The following is a 21,030-nucleotide window of genomic DNA, read 5'->3' on the forward strand; positions in this document are numbered from 1 at the left end:
GGGCAATATAACTGGGTCCCAGATGCAAAACCCCCAAATACAAATTCCACAAGGAGAATAAAAATTTCTGAAAGAATTCCCAGCAAAATATAAGAAATATACTAAGATAACAATGATTAGCAACTTTGCCTAATTTTGTTATAGTATCTTACCCATAGTACTAGAGTATTCATCAGCCTATCAATGCTTGTCCTCTTAAACTTTGTCTTACCACTGTTCTGCATTAATTTAGTGTCAGGACCTGCCAAAATAAAATTAAATAGCAACCTTAAAATGATTTGATAATGTATTACTACCATTATTATTATTTCTTACCATGTCAAATGTTCCTGAAAGGAGAACAGTATGTTTTTCAAAATAATTTAACTTTTATTAAGAACAGGGGTCATTTTTAAGTTGTATACGATTCTCAACTGGTAGCTTAATAACAACCCTGGAGACTGCAAGAGAATTGGTCTCCTTAGAATAGGACAAATCCAGACAGACCTGTGGCTGAAAATCAGTTTGAGAAATGCTATTTTTCAAAAGGCTGCATATGGATGTGCTTGGAGTTGAAGGAGTGAAAGGTAACAAGGTCAATCCAAGTGAGGAATAATTTGACATGTTAAAAAGAATGCAGTAATAAACACAATTCAGAACACTGAGATCAAAAATGGAAAGTTAAAATCAGAAATCAAATTCTGGATCTGTTTCCCAAAAAGATCTACGGTGCCTTTATGGAGAAACTAGAATAAATGCAAACAAGACATCAGCAAGTAAGCTGAATCTTTATTGTGTATTGCACATTGTGCACATAATATACACTTTTTGTAAGGGCAGGAATTGAATCTTATATTAGCTTTATTTCAGGTAAATACATTCTCTCATATTTACCAAGTCCCTTGTTCAAGTAATTCTAAGAATTATTATTCACTGCCTTAGAGGTACATAACTAGATGATTAACAAAAGAGAATATTAAAATATATTGCTAAAGAAATTCCGTGTAGACACGGAAGATGCTAAATGGAAGCAATTAAGCATTAATTATATCTAATTCCTCTAGCTTTCCTCTCCACATCATCTTCCCATTACATCATCAATCCATGTAGTCATTTAATATAGGAGAGAGGGGAATTGAAAGAATTAAAGGAGAGAGGCACACATAAAATCTTATGCCATCCTAAAAGTCAGGGAAGAATGAGCACATCCTTAGAAGACTTTCATTTACTTAAAATACAAACGGAAGCAAAGATTGGGGTCTCATAAAATTCAGTCTGAAGTTGGAAACTGTACCCCACTGTCCTATTCCCAACTACTACTGTGTAAATGAGACCACCCACATTTTCTTGGAATTGTTTATTAAAATCATATGGACACTGAGGGTGGGAAGCATTTCTTGTATAGTAAAGATCACAAAGAGCAAATAAAGTTTGTGATTAGCAAAAGCTAAAAAACTGACAGACCCCAGTTTTGTGCTAAAATTTTACATTTCTTAGGCATACATACACACACAGAGCAGCAGAGAATACACCTAAGGGGTTTTTAAATATTTATCTAAATATATCTACAGATGCTGATTCACACATCTCTTCTTCCACTCATATCTTCCACTCCTCCACACAGATCTTGAAAGAATTTCTGTACTCAGCAGCCTCTGTTTTCTCAGCTCCTACTCATTACTCAACCTAGTTTCAGATCTAGTGTTATCATCAATACCCTCCATGCTTTCTTTGACCTATCAGCAGCCGTTGACACTTTGACTATTCCATCCTTTTGAAACACACTCTTCCCTTAGCTTCTGTATTACAATGTTCTCCTGCTTTTCCTCCTACCTCTTTATTAACTCCTTCTTTGTCTTCCATGATGCTCACCCCTCTCTGCACAGCCACTAAACACCAAGATTCCTTAACACTTGGGTGTAGCCTATCTTGTCTTCTTTCTGAATCCACCTTCCCTGGAAATCTCATCTAAGACCACAGCTCCAATTACCATCTATAGACCAAATGTAAATCTCCAGCTCAGACTGCTCCTCTGAGATCTAAACCCACACATTTAATTGTCTAAGGAATCTTCACCTGGATTCTTCTAAGGATCCTCAAGCAGCCCTGGTCCAGCCCCACTTGTGATCTTCCCCCAGGGTTCCTATCTCTGTGACTCCCACCTTAGTCCAAAGTACCATCATCTCTCAACTGGACTATAGTAAAAGCTTAGTAATTTTGTCTCCCTGCATCCATTCTGCTCCCAGCTTTAATGAATATTTTTATCCTCCCCAACCTCAATGATATACTCTTTCAAGGACCTGCTATTTACCAACTTATAAATACCATGGGCAATAATGAGTTTTCAGCTCTCTCTCTCTCTCTCTCTCTCTCTCACACACACACACACACCATCTGTTTGGAAAACTTTACAATGGTTTCCCAATGCTCTTAGGATAAAGACCAAAGTTCTGGATACAGACCACAAAGTCCTGTATGGTCCAGATCCTATCCACATCTCCAGTCACGCGTCTATCTATATCCTCCACGTTCTCCATATTCCACACTGGCCTTCTTAAGTTTTTTTTACCTCACCATTCTCAGTCCTGCCACAGGGCCTTTGTCCACAATGTGACTTTTAAGTAGCTTGCTCTTTCTCTTCATATTCCTCCATTATATATTCTTGTGAGTCCATGTTCTTTTCCTTTCAGAGCACTTATCTCAGTTTGAGGTTATAGATTCATTATGACAATTAGCTGAGATTAAGTTCTCTTACTCCTACCAGAGTCAAAACCACATGAGTGAATGGACTGCATTTGTCTTTGCTCACTGTCTTAATCGGAAATGAATAAGAAGTATAGTGCCTGCCACATAGTAGGCACTCAATAAATAACCATTTGATGAATTTATTAAGTACCTGCTATGTTTCAGGTGATGTGCATATGTGCTTTTCATTTATTATCTCAGTTAATGCTTAAAACAATGGGTATTAAGGAGGGCACGTATTGCATGGAGCACTGGGTGTTATACGCAAACAATGAACCATGGAACACTACACCAAAACTAATGATGTAATGTACGGTAACTAACATAACATAATAAAACAAACAATTGGACAAAAAAAATAAAACAATCCAATTAATTAGGTATTATTACCTTTAATTCACTAATAATGAAACAAGCTTAAAGTATTTAAGTAACTTGCCTGAGATTTCTTGTCTAGTAAGTATCAGAACCAGAATTCAAACCCAGACGTATCTAACTTGGAAGCTCTTTGCTCTTCACCACTGTTTTTAAAACTATATGAAATACTCCATTAGCTCATTAATTCACTGACTCATTCAATCAATGTGTATTTAAGACTGACTCATTCAGATTCCAAACAGGAAATAGATGATGCACTGAACAAGGATAACTGGAGGAAAAAAAAATTTTTTTTCTAAAGTGACTCTTTACAAAAGTGTGGGTCGGGGTGTAGTGGAAGCAAAAGGTTCATGCAGTAACCAAAGACTTAGAAGCAATCAGGATGTTTCTCTATCTAAGCTAGAAGGGAGTGGTTACTGGACCCTAAAGGACAGTATAGAGTTTGCACCCTTTAAGAAAGAGTGACTTTAGGTTGAGGGACACAGCCAGCCTGAAGTGACTACTTAGGGAGGAAGTCTGGGGGAATAAATACCTTGACCTCAATCTTCTTTCTCCCTTTGATCTCTTTCCATGGATCCCCAATGACAGAGCCTAATTAGAAGCCAAAATTCAAGGAAACCTATTAGTGTAAACCATACAAATCAGCCTCCCAAGGCAGAAAGAAGAGTGGAAAAATGTGACAGTAGATCTGGAGGGGCAAATGGAAGACATCCAGGAAAAAAATCTACTGTGTACCAAAATGGTGCTGGATTCCTTAAATGGATTCCTTAAATGAACAAGACTCCTCCACTCAGAAACAAGATTTCCAGCTCTCTTGAGTGAAAGAAAAGTTATTACCAGGGAGGCATGGCCTAGCTGTTAATGTATATTAGAGCCTCAGAAATTATAGATTTGTAAAGTAAACCACGTCTGTGTCACTATATTCCTTACACAATCCTTAGTGATAGTTATAACCAGAGTCATATAGAAAGAATAGTTAATAATTCATTTGGATAACTTTCATAAGATCTAAGGGTTCACCTGGAACTAATTCCCCAAATTAGATTTAAGACTTGGGGGTTCGGAGACACACATCTGTTCAAATCTGACATTGACCAAACCAACCATTCCTCCACCTGTCACTATTCTAGCTAAGCTTTCTATTAACATTCATGCCCAGACTAAAGCCAATGCAGGCATTCTCTGCTTTACAAATATCTGCCTCATGAAGAAGATCTAACCCATAGCACAAAAAGAAGAGGATATTGCCCCACTCCCGCCTACCAAGATCCAAAGAGCATTACATCAGAGCAATCCTCAGTCTATGGGGCAGGCAGCGCAGTCAGAATTGATGCTGGATGGAAGAAGCAGGGAAGGAAGGAGAGTAACATTTGTCAAGCAGCCTCTGCCATATGCATTGTCTCCCTGAGCCCCTAGAGTGACTCTCTAATGTACTCATTACCCGCATGTTACAGCAGAAGAAACTAAAGCTTGGGAAGTTTAAGTAACCGCGACTTAACATCCTACAGCTGGTAAACAAATCTGAACCCAGCTCTGTCCAATTCTAATTCTGTGAGCTTTCTCTTATACTTCTTGGGGGGAGACCTGTTCAATTTACCACCCCACTTCCTTCCATGTAGGCGCATTTTCCCAGAGCAAAACTTATGAAGAAAAACTTGGCCCCTGAGTGGCTCACACAGCTGTCCTAGCATTACATGCTGTAATTGAACCATAGTCCTGAATTAGTCATTCCAAACAAGTTCACAAAAATGCAAACACAACGTTGGGCTATAGCCCATCCCTGGGATGAAGCCCCCCAACTTCTGTGATGACAGGGAGCAAACCAGGAGGGCCCTTCTCACTAAAGAACCTTCAAGAAGTCTCCCTCTCATTATGTGGGAAGATAAAGGGAGGGTAATATATAAGTCTAGCTCTTTTTCTTAATGCAAGAAAGATGCAAATAAGAAAATACGTGATCACAGTTTCATTTACCCAACAAATAAAAGCATCTGATGAGCAAATTATGAAAGCAGATTTGTCCCCAGATAAAAGCCCATATACTGCCATACTTCTAGGGATTTCTCAAGTCCTTACAATGGCAATACCCCAAGCAGCAAGAGCCTTGCTAACACCCACAGCTGAGAGTATTTAGGAGGAATTGGGAGGACTTTTCTAGGTTTGGAACACTTTTGAGTCTTTAATAAACATTTGTTGTTGTTGAGGGAAGTCAGTGAGGAAAAACATTCCAATTTTAATTGCACATATAGTCAATGGACCCAAAAACACATCTTAATTTGATGTCATAATAAACAGGATTTTTAAAAATCAAGGGCTGGCAATGGAAGCCATGAGTACAATTTGAGTGGCTTTATGTAATGGGGCTACTGTAAGTTTCCTTAGCAGGAGAATGCCACCTTGGGCCTGTAGAGATAAAGTCAAGACAGGAAAAGTGGCCAGTAGGAAGAGTAAGAGGCACTTTCCTTCCCTCCCTGCCTCCCGCCCCCACCTCTGTCATGCACAGTCTTTCCAGGCCCCACTGTCCTGCTGACAAATGGTAGAAGAAGCTACAAAGTATAAACAGAAATGATTGCAGGATCTCCAAGAAAGTTCTTCCAAAAGGATTGCTTGACCTCGCAAACTACAAAATTAACAGCAGAGTAGGGTTGGGGCGGGGGGGGGGGGGGGGGGGGGACTTGTTTCACACTCTTCCCCCACTTTGAAGGCAGGTGGATTAATATATACAATGATGGGAATGATTGAGATGAAGTTAAAGAAAGAGAAATTAAACAGTATCTAGCACCCACTGAGCAATTAAAGCCCAAGCACCCCTTAAGAATGAGTTCACGATGCCAGTGGTTCCTCACACAGGGGAGCCCCGCCCAGACTAACCCTCTGCAGTCAACCTGGAGCAGTATCTTTTGTAGAACAAAAGCACCTTCCTCATCCAACCTGAAGAGGTGCAGACTGCCCATGCACACCTCAGGACAGGTTCCCCACAACCGACCTGGGGCAGTCAGCTGTACCTGCAAAAATAACCATTCCAAAACACCAGCTGGTGTTTCTCAGGATGCAGCCCCTCAGGATTATATTCTCATTGTTGAGGCAGTGCTTGCTGTCCTTCCAGGAGAGAACTCCCGTGAATTTATCTAATTTGTTGTTAGGCGCCTCACAGACCACAATCCCTGTAAAATAAAAAACAAAAACGAAAACCTGTTTATGACTCACCTCAAACTCTCTTTAGCAATCCATCGTACTGTGTTACCACCCTCCTTCTAATACACAGGATATTTTGTTCCTTGTCTTTTAGACAGTGCAGTGCTATGTATACAAGACTGTGCTAGGAAAAATAAGCTTGGTGGTGGCGGTGGGGTGGTGGGGGAGGGGGTACAAAAATGGAAATCTATCAAGTGTTTTAAACACAGCTCTCTGCACTTTCCAAGAAAGAATAGAAACCTTGAGAGCCATGAATTTTTTTTCCCCTAAATAAAAATCACTCCCTTCTACTTCTAGTTTGCAACGATGATTTCTGAAAACATAAAGCAGGGACTGTTCTGAAAGCTTTTTTTTCCTCTGTCTCTTTTTACTTACTGTGAACTTTCACACAGGTTAAGATGGCATGCTTCCAGCTTCACAATCAAAGTTAATCAGGTCTTCTAGGCTCATCATCAGAATTTCAGGGGGATCCTATGATGTCCCACCCCCAAGAAACCTGGGCCTTGTTTGCCACATGTGCCTGAGAATGCATGTGATTCCTTTCAGCTGTTCTATGCTTCTTATCTTGATTAGATGCAGAGTTCTGGGGACCCTCAAAGCTACCATATAACTTGTCCCAACCTGGCCAGAAGACGTTTCTAGTTTTTTTAATTCCAGGTCCATTCCAAACCAAGGGTGTGCCCATTCCAAATCAATAAGTCAATTCGTTCCATTATTTCAATAAGAAAATACACTTTCAGAGTGGGGGTTCTTTTGACAGAAAGAGAAACCAGAAATAATTTTGCAGGGACCCTGTCACAACATAAAACTATTAGATTAAATGCATTACAAATGGTTGGGGTTAAACTTTTATAAGAAATGAGTACCGAGACTTGAAAGACAGAGGGAGAGATGAAGGAAAAGGGGAAGGAATGAAAAAGGAAGGCAGTGGATAGATCCAAATGGGCTCAAACCCAACTCAGGGGTGAGATTAGCACCTTGCAAGAACAATAAAAATACACAGATTGAATCAAAGCCAAGAGGGTAGGTTGGAACATACAAAGTGGCATTTGAAAAATTACAAAGGAAGTCTTCACCGACTGAAGAGAAAGGAGGCCAGCCCAGCCAAGAGAACCTCTGTAGTACTCTGTCACACCACTCACTGAGCACCTGAACTTACACGGACACCCTTCCTTCCTACAGTGATATCTTTTCCTTTTAAAGCTCTTAGAGGTGACAGTAGCCAGTTTTCATATGGCCTGATCACTCCTGACTAACCAGATCACTAACATTGGATCTTGCATGAAAACACAAAAACAAAAACCAGAAAGGAGTGAAGGACTCAGGCCCTCAGGACTACTTTTTCCAAACTCCATTTTCCTTTCCCCAGTTATAACAAAATTGCTACCTAAACAGCCCCAACTCAACAACATTCACTGGCAGCTTCCTAGACATCCAACACTAAATGAGAGTGTTGGCAAGAGGATGTGGGCAAGGCTAGATAACCTGTACAATGTCGTTTTTTATACAAAAGGATGTGGCTAAATTCTGGTTGCTCCCATTATGGCCTATCACTAATATTAAAAAGTAAATTGAGACTGATTTTAGTTGGCCCAAGTTGTTTGGACAATTAGGCTGCGGAAGAGGGGATTTTTTTTCCAAATTCTAAGAATTCATTATCTTTTTCTTCTTGACCAATAATTTTCATTCCTAAATTCTGTAGAAGCTTGAATTGAGTAGCCCCAGCAAAACCTACAAAAAATATCGGGTGATAGCAACCCTTAAAACTTACTCCAGTTTCTGACCCAAGACTCAACTTCTCAAGTCTTCAAAGTTGGCCACCAAAAAATAAATAAATAAAAATGTGTTTTCTGCAAAAAACAACACGATACACAATCCCTGCCAAAAGGAATATAAAAAACAGGCTCATTTGGTCATTTTTATTGTCGCAAGGAGTGACTGACATGGAGACAGATACAGCCTTGAACATGTTGGCTCACTCCTCCCTAGCCTCAAGGCTCATCTACTTCTGGCCTGACACCAAGGGTGTGGTTCTAGACAGGAACAGGCAGTAAGGCCGAGGGGTTCTGCCTAAGCTCTTGAAGGCCAAGCCCCAATTCAGCCTTTCTCAAAGAGTGTGGTCTCACTGATTTAAGTACTAAATACAGAGCCTGGTCAAAACAAAATGGGGTGGGGGGGGGAACAAATCCAAACTACATCTTTTGTCTTCAGAAGTGCTCAGCTTCCCCTTTCTTAGCCTTGTTAGCATCAAATACTTCCAAACTTCTTTTCTTCCCTTTTCCAAAAAAGGGTGACTAGTTTCCTTTGGAGGGAGCACTGTATTCATTTCTGTATCCCCATAACTTACCATACTGCCTACACAATAAATATTTGTTGGAGAAATAGGGGAAAAAAATCATACGGCTTCAAAAGAGAGGCTGGGAAATGAGATGGGATCTAGAGTAGATCTAAGATGAATGAAAGAAGTGGGTATATTTCTATGGTAATTATGATAAAGGGGATTGGAAGACCTAATACCCTAGCCACCGTGGGGGGCTTAGGTTGGCCTAACTCTAAAGAGATACAAATAGATCTGGGGACAAAAGTGGGAACCTTAAAGCACATTAGAAGCAACCAAATATATACCCTAGCCATAAAGCATAATAAGGAGTAGGGAAAAACTTAGGACCCTTTCACCTTTTGCTAACAGTATCAGAGAAGAGTTAGAGGCAGTAAACAGTCAGTTTGACAATGGATGAGAAGACAGTTTAGGAAAAATAGCATTTTCTCTCAGATAGTTGTTCACTGAAAACATGACTTTGTGCTCTAATAATCTTTAATGGGCAATAAAACAACTGGGAAAAAATCATGTCAATAATGAAATAGAAATATAACCAAACTAGCTAGTTTTACTTGTTTGCCCCTCTGAAGAGAACAGACATGAAAGCAGATAGCAACTCACCCAGTTCACAATCACACAGAAATGTTCTAGGTCCATCCTAAACAAAATCCACAAGACATCATTCTCAACCTCCCTCTGCACTCTAAACTGAGTCCTCTGGGTTGCTGGTTAATTACCAACCTAGTAACCTTCTTGAACTAAAGCATTTATGTCAAAGTGGAAATCTATAGTTTATCATGAAAATGGAACTCAGTACCCAATACTCCATGATTTTCCAGAGAAGCTGACTTTATTTCCTTCTGTATATTATTACTAGCATATTTCTTGATTATCTGCACTGCAACTCTTCAACAAGACAAATTATCTACCGAATAAGACATCATCATGGCCATTCGGGAGTTTCTCCAGCCAAGAGTTTCTCTGAGTCTAGAAGACTGTCCACTATTGTTGCTCTAATGATGTAATAAATATGTTTTTTTTCTTAGAAAGAAGAGTGTCACCTTCCTATTTTCTAAAGCCTCTTCATTCTTCAAACTTCAAGCCTCAGCCACCCATCATCACTATCATAATGGCCATATAAATACCAGCAGTAAAGAGGAAAGTTATTGGTTGGGCTGTGCTTCTGTCCAGGTGAACGGGAAATTATCCAGTAAGTAAAAAGTCCTAAGATGCTAATCAAGCCTTTTTTTTTTTTAAACAAACAGAGATGCTTGTTTTTGTGTGTTTGAATTACACACATGCTATTCTTTAGAAAAGACCACAAAATACACAAAGATTCCTGAAATAAAGCATCAACCCTTCCCTGGTTCAGAACTCAGTATTAAGAGTCATACAAACTATGTAAACTTGTCATAAGTTGCAAAAAAACAGATCCTAGTCCAGTCAGTAACAATATGCAACAGATTCTTAAACACATTTGGACAATTTACATCTAGGGCTTTCCCCAAGGCATAAAAATGTCCAGTTTACAAATGTATAATTGATGACTATCTCCAGTTACTTATTTATAAAAAGCTTTTCAATTCCCAAAAGCTTTAACATGAAAAATCTAGGCCCACTCTATTTTCATACTTGTTATATCAGATCAAGTTTTTTTTCTTACAAAATTTAATAGACAATATATCAATTATTTTCTGATGTTTTCAATGTATGAAAATATTTATGTGACAATTTTTTAAATAAGTAGATTTACCCATCAAAACTCAAAACTACCTTGCATGTACTGTTCTCTTTGTTTGGCCAACTCTTTTTTAAACTCTTGTCAGGGATCCTGACATTCAAGATTACTGAGAACATTGCTGCTTTCTAAAAATATGATATCATTGGATTCCTGGATGGACTTGATCTCTGGTAATTAATTTTGTACCTTTAGGTTTAGAGTATTCTTAAAATTTATTTCTTCTCCTGATCAGGAGCTAAGTTGTCATGAGAATCCTCTCCCTCTCCGATGCTGCCTTTCTTCTTGTAGTTTACAGCCTCTTGCGGCCTCCCATAGAATAGGCTTTGCCAGCAGTCTTGGGTTCGTATTCTGGCTCCTCCACTTAGTAACCATATGACACTGGAAAAAGCTTTCAACTTATCTGAGTCTCAGATTCCTTGCCCATAAATTGGAAGCAATAATAATCTCTTCATCACAGGGCTCTAAGGATTTCATAAGATAATGTGTGCAGTTACTTAGCACAGTGCCTGGTGTCAATATTATGTTGAAGGCCTGAGAACTTTAGGACCTTTACCTAATTAAAGGCTTCTTTGGGAATGAGCACTTATTCAAGTCTGTCTTCTCTGCTGGGCTATAAGCTCTATGAAAGCAAGGCCTGGGTCTGACTTATTAACCACTGTATCTGCAGGCTTAGCAAATCCCTTATCATTGTGTTAAATATACATTTACTAAGTAAACGAACAGATGACTGAAAGAATGAATGAAAGAAAAGAATGAGTGAAAGCCCTAAGGAGGTCACTAGCAAGACACTGTCCTTGGGTTTGGGTGCAAAAGTGGGAAGACAGGGAGACTTACAAGAGATATCCTAAGGTCCTAGCCATCTCAGTTTTGAGCCTAGGTGTCCTCAGTGGGGACTTCTCTATGAATAGCAGTGGGAAACTGAGGTCTTCAAATACTTGGAAGATGTGCACTTATGACTAAAGGACAAAAAACTGTAGTTTGGTGCTAGAGAAAGTATTTTGGCCAAGTCTCAGAAGAAAAACCACATGGTAACTAGAAGCAAAAATAATATCATACCCAGATTTGCCCAGAAGTCACAAGCTAAAAGATATACTTAGCCCAGACAGAGCACGGGAAAGGGCGTGCCTCACATGTCTGTCTCATCTATTAGACCATGCCACAGCTAGTCAGGGCATTTCCAAATGTACACAATGTTGATATCATGCTTTTAGTTTACACTAAAGGATGCAGTATGTGGTTTTAATTCCCATGACTCAAGGAAGTTTTTTTCTAGTCACCAGAGGAAAACCTAAAATCTACTGATACCCATTATGACAAAGGGGGACAGAGAAGACAAAAAAAAAAAAAAAAAAGAGGGGGAGGAAAAGGATCAAAAGAAACCAGATAATACATATGGAGATATTTTATAATCCTACATACTTTGTACTGTATCTTTTCCCTAGGAGATGCTTAATAAATAGAGTTTATAAGCTAATTAATATGGACAGAGTGATGGAAAGAGAAAAGATGAAGAACTACAGAAAACGAGACAATGCATGTACAGAGATAACATAAGTAAGCTAACAAAGAGGGGAAGAGGAAGATGAAAACAGTAAGAAGGAATGCCAAAAGGGAGGAAAGAAAGGGGGGAAATGGTGGAATGGGTAGAGAAATGTGTGCATATAGTGTATAATGTGTGACTGTGTGTGTCAGAGAGTCAGGGAGACACTGAAATGAACATGTCTAAACTAGGGCTTAAAAACAAGAGCATTCATGGGAAGGATTTAGTTTACTAACTGTCCCACCTCTTTCAAGACTTTCCACACCACATCTTGCATCACCCTCCTGGGCTTTAAATTTGGCTGCTAACAGGGAAAATCTAATTTGTATATTGTATATAATTTATTTCCCCTTAATCCCTCTATTTATTCCAAGATGCTTTCTTGGAAACAGGAAATTATATTTTAATAAAGTTAAACCTATAAAATACCATATTGCCTTAAACTTTAATATAGATTAAAATTCAACCCAAAATTCAAGAATGAAAGAGTAAATTCAGCAAAAATCTGGTTCTTAGCCCAGAAGTGTACCAGCCTTATGAAACTGGCATTACAGGTTTTCTGAGAAGTGACCACAGTTTAAGTATAAATGATTTAAAAAAAAAAAAAAGAGAGAGAAGTCTGTGTTGCCTTTGAGAAAACGATTATATGTTAGAAATTTGTTGAGTTACCTATGCTCTGTGAAGCAAATTCAAGCTACATCCAGTAATAATTAACACATTTTAAAAATAAATTGTATGAGGTAGTTAAAAAGACTATTTTTATATATAAGCAAGTTTCTTAAGCTTTCAGGATACTCCCATCTGTGAGAAAGGAACTGTTTTAGGTGAGGAAATGTTTTCTTGCCTCAGCCTGAGCAGCACCACTTGTATTGGCTTAAATTTTGCGCTTCTGTGTTAAATTTTGTTTAAAAAAGGATTCTGAAGTAACGACATTATAAAACCACCACACCAGATGATCCCTCTCTCAGCCACCTGCCCTCCAAGAGGAGGGGACCCAGCACTCTTGCTTTATCCTGCAAGTTCCCATCAGGAAGCTTCTGTCTCACCCCATGCTTCCACCCACCATTCCCAATCCCTTTACCTTAGGCCCCTCTTACCTGTCTTTCTGGGGCCTGATGTTGATCCTGCCCCCTAATCTCTGGCATTCGCAACCATTTATTCACACATTGAACAAGTATTTCTTGAGCACCTACTATGCAATAGGCATTGTTCTAGGAACTCGCTATATATCAGTGAGCAAAACAAAGATCCCTGTGCAGTTTACATTGCAGCAAGTAGAGATGGACAATAAATAATAAACTTAGAAAATAAGCAAGTTTTAGAGTTTGCCAGGTGGTGATATGTGCTATGAGAAAAAGAAAAGGCTGAACAGGGTAGAGGGGATTGAGAGTAAGAGGAGTCATACTCTGACTGAGAAGGAGGGTTCTTGGCCCCATTCCTGCAGTTGCATGTAAGAAATCAACCTAATCCAGCCTGGCCCTTGATATCCTATCTTGGCATTGACCCATGATCAGAGTTCTTGGAGAGTACGGTAAAGACAGTCAGCACTCAACAAATATCCCTACTTGTTATTTCCCAGCCTCCCTTGCAGTTAGGCCAGGCCCATGTGGCTCATGCTGGCCAATGAAATGTGAGAGGAAGAAGCAGTTAAAAGTCAGCGTGTCTCTTTCATCCAGTCGTTGCTTTAATGTGGTAACGTTAGAGGCCATTGGTCTAGGCACTATGGGTCTAAGATGGAGAAGGCTGCCTGACCTAACATCAGAAGGTGACATGAACAAGAAATAACCTTCTACTGTTTACACCACTAAGATTTCAGGGTTGTCTGAACTGAATCACAGTATAGGCTATCTGTGCCAATATCTAAGAAAGAAAGTGAACTGGGTGATTGTAACAATCATTTTCTGCTTTCTTATGGTAAAGAAAACTAAAAAGAATGAATTTTTACTTCTTTATAGATCGATAGAGGAATAAAGGTACAATTCTGTCAAGAAAGAAATGAGTAATGAGAACTTATATTTAGGTTGCCCTTTTAGGACTCCATAAATATTCTATGAAATATTTTAAGCAAGTATTTTGATTCATGAACACAATTTACTTTTCTTGGATTCTTGTAACAGTAAAATTTCATTGAAAAAATTACTTAGTAGAAAATGTGTAATTTGTTTTACTCTAATCAAAATATTTCTTGGGCCATTCAAAGTTTCCTGGCTATTCCCCTGACTTAAATCCCAAACTAGAGGAATATTTTTTTCTATAAACATGTTATTATAACAGCACTCATTTAAGAGAGGTTAAAATATTAACAGAATCCAGTCAGAGTTTATAAGTGAATGCAAAGCACAGGCAATATAAACTCTAAGCTGTGCACTGGGGAAAATTTTATAATATAAATTTGCCTGCGCTTTAACTCATGGGATCATGCTAAGACTCTTGACCACATTTTCCTTTAGTGGACTCAAAAGAAAACATTTTGGACGACAGTCTCAAACTCAAAGATTCACTAATAAATAAAACCAATCTATATGGAAATATTGATATTCAAGGCCAGACATACAAGTGTGTAAAACAAGAGATCACTGCGCAATGGGAGGAAGACCCCAAAGATTCTCCCAAAGCCTGTCATGGTGCCTACAGTCCTACCATTAACGGTTCTTTCCTTTGACTCTTGATGGATTTTGTTTCTCTGTGACAGCTTTAACAGCAAAGAACGAGACCTAACTGGAACAGAAGAGGCAGAAATGGTTCCCCATGCTGAGGAGAAGGGACTGGGTTGAGTGGTGTGAAGATGGTGATGAGGAAATCATGGTCTAAAATAAAGAGCGACTGATTAAGTCAAATGGTCTTCCTGAACACCTACTACCTTTAAGACATTCTGCCTGGCATTACACCAGATACAGAAATATATGAGGCTGCTTTATTGTCTTGGCAAAGTTTGCAGTTTAGTATTTGGTCTTTGCTATGGAGCCAGAGAATGGATGGATGGTTAGACCTAGCACTAGAAATACAAGTGTGTCCTGTGTCCATGCTCAGCAAATCTGCAGAGGGCCCCAGGGAGGCCAAGATCAGGCAAGAAAAGGGTATTGTGGGACTAGAGGAAATGAGATCTACAGAAGAGGAAACAAGGATGAAATGAACAATGAATTTATAAAGCCACTATCCCCTTGGTAAACATTTTTACTCTTTAGCCTGAGCAGAGATTACAGGCTTTGATGCCTGCAGAATTTTATGTCCTTCCACCAAATAAAAAGAAACATGAATTGGATTTCCGATAATTAGTTATATTGCTTTTTGGTTTTGAGGTTTTTGTCTGTTTTAAACACTTACCATCAAATTTTGCAAGTCTACTAAAGTCTGCTCCAAGTTCTGAGGTAACTGATAGTGCATGGCGGACTTTAAGGTTCGTTTCCCTGTGAAATTAATTGACACGACGTGAATTTTTATATGGAACAGCCCAACAGCATCTTACATAAAGTAACCAGGTGGGTGCAGCACATGCAAAATCCAACACAAGAGATTCAAAAAACTCCCTTCAAATGTCATTCACACCTCTCAGTCAAGCGGACTCAGTAAAGTTGACAGGGCTTTGCATGCTCCTAAGAGTTGGCATTCCACACATGGCACACCTGTATAACAGCACAGTAATCTGCTTTGTTATTTGGAAGAACAAAGGATATAATAAATATGATTTCATTCGAACCTACTCAGACGTCATGCATGAATTACAAAACGTATTAGGAATGGGAACACAGTTGCCAAATAAACGAGGCCAGTATCACTCTGGAGTCTACTATCTACATAGGAATTTCACTTGCAAAAGATGGTCATGGCTAATTTCACAGTCACTGAAATTTAAATGGGAAAAGGAATACAGCTTTCTTTCTCGTAGAGAATCAAGCCAAAAATCCTGTAAGTCTGGGATCATACAACCAGATAGTAACTCAGCAGGTCACAGTGAGCTGGTCTTCTTCTTCCAGGCAGAAGCACACATACATTGGACAGATGGCCCTATGTTCATGAAATGACCAGTTGTGATGATTCTATGGCCATTACTCACATCTTGCATACAAGGGCTTGTCACACCGGTTTTCTCACTGCGTTCAACCTAATTCTCTTCTACTGTAGCTTAACAGCATCAGTCAGAGTTCTATCTTTTATGGAAGTGTTTAGCAGTGAGTTCATTCAGTCAACAAATATTGATTGAATACATACCATAGTCACCCATGAGATTCAGTGCTGCCCCACAAGGGTTACTGTTCTCTTGAGGGAAACAAGTGGTAGGTAAAAAGCAAGTATCACCATTTGGAAGTACATGACAAACCATGAAATACTTAATTTAGAGAACCGAGAAGGAGGTGCTTGAGAAGGCATTTAATCAAACTTCCTGTAAATGGGTTTCACAATAATGTTGAAGACAACATGAAATCAATCCAAGGAATACCCCTTGGTGAAATAGCTTTCTGCAGGAAACACTCAGTTGGATATATAATTGAAGTTACTTTGCTTAAAAGTAATCTCATGGATCACTGATTTATCAATTCCTAGGATGCAGAAATGCATAGGGGTTGAGATACTCAAGAAGAACTTCATAATTGAGGCAGAAATTGAGCTGGGCTTGATGGACAAGAGTGAGATAGTGGTGTTGAGGCTAAAGGACCAATGTGTCCATTCATTTAAACAAACTTTTCAAATAATTAAAACAGTCAGTGACCCCAGGTAGGCCAGACAGCCCTCATTCCTTAACCCTGCTCTACACATCATGTCATTCAGCAAATTTTATCATCATTTCAGGTTACTTCCTCAGGATTCTCTCCAATATCTCACTTCCATATTCAGATGTGGAAACTAAAAGGGAAGAATAATCAGACATAGGGCTTACTGATTAAAAAAAAAAATTGCCAAGACTCCTGATTAATATCTTGTGTCAGCCATACTCTTCCTTAGCATGCCTCAGTATCTTGACTTCAAACTTCAAGATGATTTTCAGCATAAAAAATAATACAAAAGATCCTGTGTACCCTTTACTCAGTTCCCCCTCGTGGTAATATTTGCAAAACTGTATTACAATGTCACAATATCACAACTGAAACTGACACAGTCAAGATGGGGAACATTTCCATCTCAAGGATTTCTTAGGTTACCCTTTGTAAGTGTACCCACTTCCCTGCCTCCTCCAACCCATCTTTAACTCCTGGTAACCACTGATCAGTGGTCCCTTTCTACAATTTTGCCATTTCAAGAATGTTACATAAGTAGAATCATACAGTATGTGACCTTTGGGGATTGGCTTTTTTACTCAACATAATTATCTGAAGATTCGTCCACGTTGTTGTATATATCAATAGTTCATTCTTTTTTATTGCTCAATAGTGTTCCATGATATGGATATACCATAGTTTGTTCAACCTGTTAAAGAACATAAAAGTTGTTTCTAATTTGTGGATGTCACACATAAAGCTGCCATAAGCATCTGTGTACAAGTTTTTTTGTGTAAACATAAGTCTTCATTTCTGTGGGATAAATGCCCATGAGTGAAATTGCTGGGTTGTCTGGTAATTGCGTGTTTAGTTTTTTAAGAAACTGCCAAACTGTTTTCCAGGGTGATTGTAGTATTTTACATTCCCATCAGCAATGTGTGAGTGATTCTGTTTCTCTACCTCCTTGCCAGCATTTGGAGTTGTCACTATTTTTAAGTTTAGCCATTCTCATAGGTATGTACTGACATCTCATCGTAGTTTGAATTTTAATGTCCCTAACAGCTAATGATGTTGAACAATTTTTATGTGCTTATTTGCCATCTGCATGTCATCTCTGGTGAAATGTCCCTTCACATCATTTGCAATTTTCTAATTGGATTGTGTTTTTACTATTGAGTTTTGAGCATTTTTCATATATTCAAAATAAAAAATCCTTTGTCAGATAGATGGTTTACAAATGTTTTCTCCTAGTCTGTAGCTTATTTTTTCATCCTCTTTAATAGGGTCTTTTGCACAGCAACATTTTTAATTTGAAGAAGTCTGGTTTATCAAATTATCCTCTTATGAATTATGCTTTTTGTGTCAAGTCTAAAAATTCTACGACTAGCCCTAGATCTTGAAGATTTTCTCCTATGTTTTTCCCTAAAACTTTTATAGTTTTATATTTTACATTTGAATCCAATTTCCTTAATAGTTACAGGGCTATTCAAATTGTCTATTTCATATTGAGTTAGTTGTGGTAGTTTGTTTTTTGATGAAGTGGTCTATTTCATTTAAGTTGTTAAGTTTATGTGTATAAAGTTGCTTGTAGGCTTTTCTTATCCTTCTGATATCTTAAGGATCTATCAGAATATCCCCCGGTTCATTCATAATATTGTTATTTTGTGTCTTCTTTTTATTTTCTTTTTCAGTCTTCCTGAGGTTTATCAAATTTATTGATGTTTTCAAAGAATCAACTCTGTTTTGTTGATTTTTCACTTCTCGTTTTTCTATTCTCAAGTTCATTGATTTCTGCTCTTATCTTTATCTCCTTCCTTCTGCTTGCTTTGGGTTTATGCTGTTATTTTCTAGGTTCTTGAGATGGGATATTGGATTATTGATTTGAGGCTCTTTTTCTTTTCAAGTATATGCATCTAGTGCCATAAATTTCCCTCTAAGCACTATTTTAGGTTCTGCCCAAACCAAGGGTAGGATTACACAGGTCACACTCCATTTGAATAGCCCAGTAGAACAATGATTTGGGAGGCATTGGTTAAACCCAGGGGCTTTTTTGTCAGGCTATCAGGTCTGAGTACTGGCTTCGCTCCTGAGAAGTTTGGGATAAATTACTTAGTATCTCTAAGCCTTGTCATCTGTACATTGGGGCTTATATATTACCTACGTCAGGATTAAATTATAAAATCCAACTAAAGAATGTAATAGTACCTTTAAAATGTAAACATTCAATAAATGTTTTTATGCCAGCCAGATAAATTGAATCCACTGAAACAGAACTGCTATATTATTGATAACTAAATTCCTCAATTAACTAATGTCAAAACTCCACTTCTCTCTTCTTTCTCCATCTTTATTTCACCCACTTCCAAAAGATTGCCTTCTAAAGTAACATCAAGTCTTCTTTCCTCAGAAACTCATCAATACTCCTCTCATTTTCTTTAGAGAATCACATGAAATTTCAAAAAGAAAAAAACTAAAACGAAACAAAACCTTTCTAAGGAATATGAAAGATTCCTATACAATAATTCATACAGACATGTTTAACTCACTGCTTTGGAAAGAAAATAAATTCAAGAGAAAAAGAGCTTTCAAAGGAGCCACAAAGCAATTAACAAATGGAATTTGCAAGTTAGACTCTTATTTGTTCCAAGAAAATTAAATGAAGAATAAGGTTTAGGTTGAGTCCTGTTCCTAAAGCTATTACTGCTAAATTAAAAACCAGTCTAAATAATTATTCTAACTTTAATAACTTACCCATCAAGCTCAGCAGTTTCAATATAACAGAGGCCATGTGGCTCACTACTTGATAGGAGAAGCAGATCAGCCTATTTAAAAAAATCATAAAGAATACATGAGAAGGGAAGACTGGTTGAAAGCCTTCTTTGTTTTATCACCCCTACTTACTAATGAGCCAGGAGAGCCTTAGAAAAAAAAGTGAGAGAGGTAAAATCCTGTTCCACCTCTCTGCCATACATGCCCCAAATCAAACCTTCCCTCTCTTTCCCTGTTCCTGTTGGGCCCACCCCTTGAACATCAGAATATAAGCAAGGGCAGGGGATAGCATATAAATTAATAGCCACTTCATTTACTTTTTTTTGCAAGAAATATACAAAATTCTACATTCTTGTCTTGATAATTACTAATGGAAAATATAAAACTTTCCCCAATAAGTTAGATAATTGGAAATGTTTCCATACACATACTTTAATTCCTTAGTATTATGATTTAAGCGTAGCAGGCAGGCAAAGCTGATGGGGAAAAGATAGAAGTAAAGTAGAAGGAAACTGGAAACCATAGGAAAAAATAAGGCAGGGAAGGAAAATTTAAAAAGAGAAAAATTAAAATAAAAAATTAAAAATGTAAGAAAAAGATGATGGGGTGTAAGGAAGGGAAAAGAGAAAATAAAACGGGGGCTAAGCAAGAGGCAAGAAAGAATGGAAAATGTTCTAAAAGACAGCAGAAAACATTCAGAAACCAAGTTGTGGATCTTTCACAGAGATAAAATCATTCCAGTCAGCTGTCTATTTGAGCTTCAGAAATGACCTGTCACAATTCAGTTTTAGAATTCTGGGTGTTTCCTAAGGAAACAGTCAACAAAACCAAAAGACAACCAACAGAATGGGAGAAGATATTTGCAAATGACATATCACATAAAGGGCTAGTATCCAAAATCTATAAAGAACTTCTTAACACCCAAAGAACAAATGATCCAATCAAGAAATGGGCAGAAGACATGAACAGACATTTTTCCAAAGAAGACATCCAAATGGCCAATAGACACATGAAAAAGTGCTCAACATGGCTCGGCATCAGGGAAAACCAAATCAAAACCTCAATGAGATACCACCTCACACCAGTCAGAATGGCTAAAATTAACAAGTCAGGAAACGACAGATGTTGGTGAGGATGCGGAGAAAAGGAAACCCTCCTACACTGTTGGTGGGAATGCAAGCTGGTGCAGCCACTCTGGAAAACAGTATGGAGGTTCCTCAAAAAGTTGAAAATAGAGCTGCCCTACGACCCAGCAATTGCATACTGGGTATTTACCCCAAAGATACAAATGTAGAGATCCGAAGGGGCACGTGCACCCCAATATTTATAGCAGCAATGTCCACAATAGCCAAACTATGGAAAGAGCCTAGATGTCCATTAACAGATGAACGGATAAAGAAGATGTGGTACGTGTACACACACACACACACACACACACACACACACACACACACAGGAATATTATGCAGCCATCAAAAAAGAAATGAAATCTTGCCATTTGCAATGACATGGATGGAACTACAGGGTACCATGCTAAACAAAATAAGTCAATCAGAGAAAGACAATTATCATATGATCTCACTGATATGAGGAATTTCAGAAAGAAGGCAGAGGATCATAGGGGAAGGGAGGGAAAAATGAAACAAGACAAAACCAGAGAGGGAGACAAAGC

General features: G+C 38.3%; 1 protein-coding gene across 1 annotated transcript in view; it reads right to left on the reverse strand.

Moving 5' to 3' along the window:
- ATP8B4 (ATPase phospholipid transporting 8B4 (putative)) overlaps window positions 1-21,030 on the reverse strand; it is a 254,787-nt gene that overhangs the window by 101,453 nt on the left and 132,304 nt on the right. Inside the window, exons 8-11 of the mRNA XM_032417296.1 lie at window positions 19,341-19,411; window positions 15,220-15,302; window positions 6,105-6,263; window positions 153-241 (exon numbers count right to left, since the gene is read on the reverse strand). Of these exons, the coding sequence (XP_032273187.1) occupies window positions 153-241; window positions 6,105-6,263; window positions 15,220-15,302; window positions 19,341-19,411 (402 nt within the window). The remainder of the gene's footprint in view (window positions 1-152; window positions 242-6,104; window positions 6,264-15,219; window positions 15,303-19,340; window positions 19,412-21,030) is intronic.

This window comes from Phoca vitulina, unplaced genomic scaffold (genome assembly GCF_004348235.1).
Source record: "Phoca vitulina isolate PV1807 unplaced genomic scaffold, GSC_HSeal_1.0 scaffold20, whole genome shotgun sequence".
Lineage (NCBI taxonomy): Eukaryota > Metazoa > Chordata > Mammalia > Carnivora > Phocidae > Phoca > Phoca vitulina.